Source organism: Triticum dicoccoides, chromosome 6A, assembly GCF_002162155.2.
Source record: "Triticum dicoccoides isolate Atlit2015 ecotype Zavitan chromosome 6A, WEW_v2.0, whole genome shotgun sequence".
Lineage (NCBI taxonomy): Eukaryota > Viridiplantae > Streptophyta > Magnoliopsida > Poales > Poaceae > Triticum > Triticum dicoccoides.
In genome coordinates, this window is record NC_041390.1 from 79,790,200 (window position 1) to 79,795,904 (window position 5,705).

A 5,705-nucleotide genomic window follows, 5' to 3' on the forward strand; every position below is an offset into this window, starting at 1 on the left:
AGTATAAACTCTCTTGCGTTCCTGTGTCCGCTTTAACCCCTTCAAGCTAACCCGTAGCGATGTCTCCACGACTAAGTCCTTTCATGAGGACATCTGCCGTGACAAAACCACGACATAAGGTGTTCCTCCAGTATTCGGGAGTTGCATAATCTCATAGTCAAAGGGACATGTATAAGTCATGAAGAAAGCAATAGCAATAAAACTAAACGATCATTATGCTAAGCTAACAGATGGGTCTTATCCATCACATCATTCTCTAAAGATGTGATCCCGTTTATCAAATCACAACACATGTCTATGGTCAGAAAACTTAACCATCTTTGACTAACGAGCTAGTCCAGTAGAGGCATACTAGGGACACTCTGTTTTGTCTATGTATTCATACATGTACTGAGTTTCTGGTTAATACAATTCTAGCATGAATAATAAACATTTATCATGATATAAGGAAATATAAATAACAACTTTATTATTGCCTCTAGGGCATATTTCCTTCAGTCTCCCACTTGCACTAGAGTCAATAATCTAGATTACATAGTAATGATTCTAACATCCATGGAGTCTTGGTGCTGATCATGTTTTGCTCATGGAAGAGGCTTAGTCAAGGGTCTGCAGCATTCAGATCCATATGTATTTTGCAAACCTCTATGTCTCCCTCCTTGACTTGATCGCGGATGGATTTGAAGCGTCTCTTGATGTGTTTGGTTTTCTTGTGAAATCTGGATTCCTTCGCCAAGGCAATTGCTCCAGTATTGTCACAAAAGATTTTCATCGGACCCGATGCACTAGGTATTACACCTAGATCGGATATGAACTCCTTCATCCAGACTCCTTCATTTGCTGCTTCCGAAGCAGCTATGTACTCCGCTTCACACGTAGATCCCACCACGACACTCTGCTTGGAACTGCACCAAATGATAGCTCCACCATTCAATATAAAAACATATCCGGTTTGTGACTTAGAATCATCCGGATCAGTGTTGTCACACCCTGATTTTTCATGCCACAACACTTAAGCTAATAAACCATGATAAAGTGTGCTTTGACAAAAACTTTTGCATTATTTGGCTTTTATTTTGGAGTTGGTTTTCTCGGTGTGTTTTTTCAAGTGCTCTCTAAAGTCTCGTATGGACTGCAGCAAGCGGCCAAGAGCTTCTGCGTCGGCCTAGCGCCTAGCGACGCTGCTACGGTCACGGGCGCACATAGGTCGGAGCCACGGCCGTGCTCGACGGAAGGGGCCTAGCCACGGCGAGGCTGGGCCAGGCGTGGGGAGAGGCCTGGGGGAGTAAGGGAGGGGCTGCACGCGGTTGGGCTGTGCCGTGTGGGCAGGGCACGGGCGCTGCACAGAGCGCGCTCTGTGCATGCCAGCCTCACGGTCACCACCTCGGATCCCTAGTTCTTGCATGCAACCGTGGACAAATACTATACTAACCCACCAACAAGATCTCATCATGATCACCATGTACATTTTGTTGGTCTGATAATAGCAAAGAAACAAGTTTTTGCAACCGTGGACGAATACTATACTAACCCGCCAACAAGATCTCATCATTGCTGGTCTGATAATAGCAAAGAAACAAGTCGGACTGCCTAGTTCTTGCAACCGTGGACAAATACTATACTAACCCTCCGACAAGATCTCATCGTCACCATGTTGATCAGCCTCAATCAAGGCCTTTGCTTCGGCCAGCCTGACACCCTCCGACAAGATCTCATCGTCACCATGTTGATCAGCCTCAATCAAGGCCTTTGCTTCGGCCAGCCTGACACGCATTGCGCCCTGCTCCTCTGGAACCAGCATCCATAAACACTGTTCCAACCTAGTAAGTACAACAATTGTCCCAGTTGCCTTGAAGTGCATACTGTACCGTGGGCTCGACTTCACTACAGATGTTGTGAGCTCAACCAACACCCTTCCCATACCTGCAAAAAGAGATGTACTTTACTATCGCCATGAAGGCTTTCCCTCAAAAAAAAGTGCAACCAATTGAAGTTAATTTGAAGATCCTGCACCCAGAGCATATTCTCTTTTTTCATAACCCCCAGCAGAGTATGTATACATTTTGTGGATCGTTTTGTTCTAGCTGCTTTTACTGTACTGTATGTATGTATCAGGTTGTAGTGATCCTCCGCGCCGGGCACACCCGGGCAGAGGATGCAGTCAAGTATGCATCTGATCTGCTGCATGTTATGGATGATAGTAAATTCAGCTGCTGCTTTGTATTTTACCTACAAGGACCTGGGGTGCTATTACCTCAAAAAAAAAACATCCTTCGCATACCTGCAAATTCTTCTGGGCTGGCTTTACTGCAGGCATAAAGCTCTTGCACCATCTTCTTCACAAACGCCCCATCTGATGAGTCAAGAACAAGTGCGATTCCTTCAGCAGGCATGGCGTTAAAAGTTTCTGAAGCTAGGCCAATTAGGGCCGCCATCTCCTTGCCCTCCGCATCATTTATCCAGCCCAACACCTGCACATAAAGCGCACTGCAAATTTCAGGTGACGTAGTTTCTACTTCATGATTCCTTGTAGCTTTTTATTCCATGGCAATGAAAATAATTAGCGATTGCAAAGTCAAGTAGCACAGAATGAAATGGCTGAACTAACATCACAAAACAAAAAAGACAGAAAATGAAACCAAAAATAACTTACCGCTGCCAACGTCGTCATCAGGTAATCAAGAAAACATTCATGACTCGACATTGATTCCATTGTGTTTGCAGAGGCTATATAATAGCCTTGCAGCTGGGTATACATATTGACCTTTCTGGATCTTGAAGGTAAGATCAACTACAATCTTATTACCTGCTTTCGTGAGTATGTCATAGCAGGTCTGAGGGCTTTCTAATGCCAGCATGGCGAGGGCAGCACCTGCCTCTGCCCTTAGTGGTCGGGATTCCTCCCCAATAAACTCTTTCAACAACTTGCTAATTACCATTGGGACTGACCCAATCTTGTTCCTTGTCTTCATCGCAATGGAGACATTTGCAATGATCTGAAACACCAGCTTTGTGTGTTCAACGTAGCTGGAGCTTCCCTCCAGCTCCAAGACCTCGACGAAGTTAAGTATTAAAAAGTTGCCCTCCGTAAGCCCTTGACGCAGTTTTACACCGACTTCCCCCTTTACCCCTGAAAGTTTGGCTATTAATTTCAACCATGAAGTTATGAACTCTTCTCGCTGCGCTACTGTCGGACCAGGAAAGCAACGTATGAGGACCTCTGTTGCTCTCAAGAACTCCTCCGAAAAATTCTGAACATTCTGCGAAAGACCATTTAGTATGTTCAATCCAAGTGCTGACAGAGAGCCTGTATCCTCTGAATCCGCGTGTGGAACTGACTTCAATATTTGGAAGTGCTGCCACAGTTTGCAAACCAGAGCTTCTGGCCTGTTCCCTCCCTCAATGTCTGCGGTCCTCCTTTTCTGTCTACCATTACCGATTATTTGCTGATTGCTCGTCATGCCTCCACTGACCACTTGAGAATCAACAAGTGATAAAACGAGCTGCAAGAGAGCAGGGAACTCGTTTATATGTAGATATGGAGCTATGCAAACAACAACCTTTGCGGCACGTAGCCTCAGATCATCATACTGAGGGAATTGCCATCCCAAAATATTGATTAAAGTCATCACTGCATTGTTTGAGGTTGTGATTAGGGAAAGGATGTCGGATTCAGAACTGGAAGCCTTTTGCTTCTGAAGAACTGAGTTCAATATTCGAACAGCAGCACATTTCTTGTGGTGTCGGGCTTCTGGTTTCAAAGACTCAATAGCAAATCTGACAAGGCTCCTCTTCTGTGTGCTGTCCAATATGCTCTTGTGCAGAAATGTTGCATAGCAATGCTCATAGTAGAGGTCAAGTGCGCTCATCCCAGAAATATCTGTCAGGCCATAGGTAAGAGCAATTGTTTTACGGAGCAGAAATGAAAAAGATTCTAAACCACATGCTGCCATATACAGTATCCCTTGAGTCAAAGCTAGGGCCGTACACCATCTTCAGTGCAGGCTTCACATTTTTGTTGGCACTACCATTCACTTCAATACCACTGACAAGATAACAATATGATACAATGATCTGTATTGAAGCAAGTTGAGTTTGTATGGAACCTACCACAAAAATCCCACCCAGCACAAACAAGATTGTACGTATATCTTCATCCATCGCTTCGCATATTACTGCCATTAGCAGCAGGGAACGAAGTCCCTTTGCTCCCGCTTTATTAAGTAGACAGTTAACCGGTGACCCAAACCTCGCAACAAGGTACAAGATAAACCAGAAAGCAATGGCCGTGTAGTCCGTATGATCAAAGTACCAATGTCCTACTGAAATATGGAGTAACACCTTACTCAACAGAAGAGCGGCCGGGGCAGAGAATTGAAATAGTATATACTCTCTCTTTTGCTTGCATGACCAACCAGCTTATAAAACCAGCCGTTATAAACCATCAGCAGAGATACCAATATCACAGTCAGTGCATAAGACATTCTCCATGCAGTAGAGGAGAAAAGCATCATAGCAATGGGAGCATAAGCCAATAGATATAGAGATACTAGCATCATCACGGCATTTGCAAAATACAAGGAACCACTGTTATTCCCAAGATTTACACGTTTAAACTGAATACTGCCTATTGCCTTGAACATAATGTGATCGTCTGTTCTTGTTTGTCGACTGAATATCCTGTTTTGAGTGAGGACGGGGGATATCAAGTCTTGTAGCGAAAAAATTAAAACACTGGCAGAAATTGAAGGGACGCACCTGCATCCTTCGAAAAAGACAATGGTTGTGGTGTACCAGAAATCCCGGTCCAGGTAGTCTGAAAATCCTCCGACTACCATCGTGGTTGCCAAGATGAAATCCAGCGCACCAAAGAAGTTGCCCGCCCTTTCCAGCAGAGCAACAATGCGGACAAAACGGTTGAGCCATAGTTCCATGTTCCACCCACTTCGCCACTCGCCGCCGCCGGCTGCTTCCTGCTGAGAATACATGATGAGAAGCAATCCTGTGAGAACAGTGGCGAAAAATCCAGACATAAATTAAGAACAGTTTCATGCTCTTTTGAACAGCAATTGCCACTAGACTACTGCTGCCTGCGTCATGGAGCCGCTGGCCGCGCTGCCGTGGCGCGTGGCAAGTCGTGGTGGCCGGAGGACGGGAGGAGCGGAGGAAGATGGGCTTCTACCCCCCGTCCATGTGGCCGGAGCTAGCCGCGACGAGGAGGAGCGACCGGCGGCGGCGTGGAACCCTAGGCCCAGATCTAGAGCGAGAGCGAGAGCGAGAGCGAGAGAAAGCGAGTCCCAGCCCCAGATCCGTGGATAGAGATCAGGCTTGTCAGTATACCTGGCCAAACCTCGGAACGGGCCGGGCTTCGGGCCGGGCCTAGCCAAGCCCGACACAAAAACCCAGGCCCGGGCCCGGCCCAAGCACGTAAAAGCCTGTCGGGTTTCGGGCCGGCCCGGCCCGACCTTCAGGAAAATGGAAAAACAACGAGTCCGGGCCCGCCCCGGCCTTCGGGCTCAAAAACTAGGCCCGAGCCCTGCCGGGGGCAGCGTCGGGCCGGGCCAGGTCGGGCTTTTTCGGGCCGGGCCGGCCGGGCCCGGCTTCCCATGGCCAGGACTACTTGTCATCGTCACCGTGTGCCTCGCGGCCTCCCATCCACCGCCCAGCCTGCATCCAACAGACAGCAGTTTCCCAAGGCAAAAACA

General features: G+C 47.2%; 1 protein-coding gene across 3 annotated transcripts; it reads right to left on the reverse strand.

Moving 5' to 3' along the window:
- Positions 1-1,428: 1,428 nt before the first annotated feature.
- On the reverse strand, positions 1,429-5,295 carry LOC119315118. 3 transcript variants are annotated; one of them, XR_005152585.1, is made up of 5 exons: positions 4,759-5,295; positions 4,111-4,680; positions 2,654-3,880; positions 2,282-2,471; positions 1,429-1,923 (listed from the first exon to the last, which is right to left on the reverse strand). XR_005152585.1 is itself a non-coding variant. In XM_037589799.1 (5 exons), the coding sequence occupies exons 2-5, from the start codon at positions 2,756-2,758 to the stop codon at positions 1,622-1,624; spliced, it is 525 nt and encodes a 174-aa protein (XP_037445696.1). In that variant the 5' UTR covers positions 2,759-4,680; positions 4,759-5,295; the 3' UTR covers positions 1,429-1,621. The 3 variants fall into 3 exon arrangements, 2 of the variants coding, with proteins under 2 accessions (XP_037445696.1, XP_037445695.1); XM_037589799.1 differs by having other exon boundaries at positions 1,429-1,691; positions 1,764-1,923; positions 2,654-4,680; XM_037589798.1 differs by having other exon boundaries at positions 2,654-4,680.
- Positions 5,296-5,705: the final 410 nt, after the last annotated feature.

Coding starts and splice junctions, on each gene's coding strand:
- LOC119315118 (XM_037589798.1), bottom strand. CDS start 2,758: ATGTATACCCAGCTGCAAGGCTATTATATAGCCTCTGCAAACACAATG. Junction 2,472..2,653: donor TGATGACGACGTTGGCAGCG/GTAAGTTATTTT, acceptor CTTTATGTGCAG/GTGTTGGGCTGGATAAATGA. Junction 1,924..2,281: donor CAGCCCAGAAGAATTTGCAG/GTATGCGAAGGA, acceptor CTCTTTTTGCAG/GTATGGGAAGGGTGTTGGTT.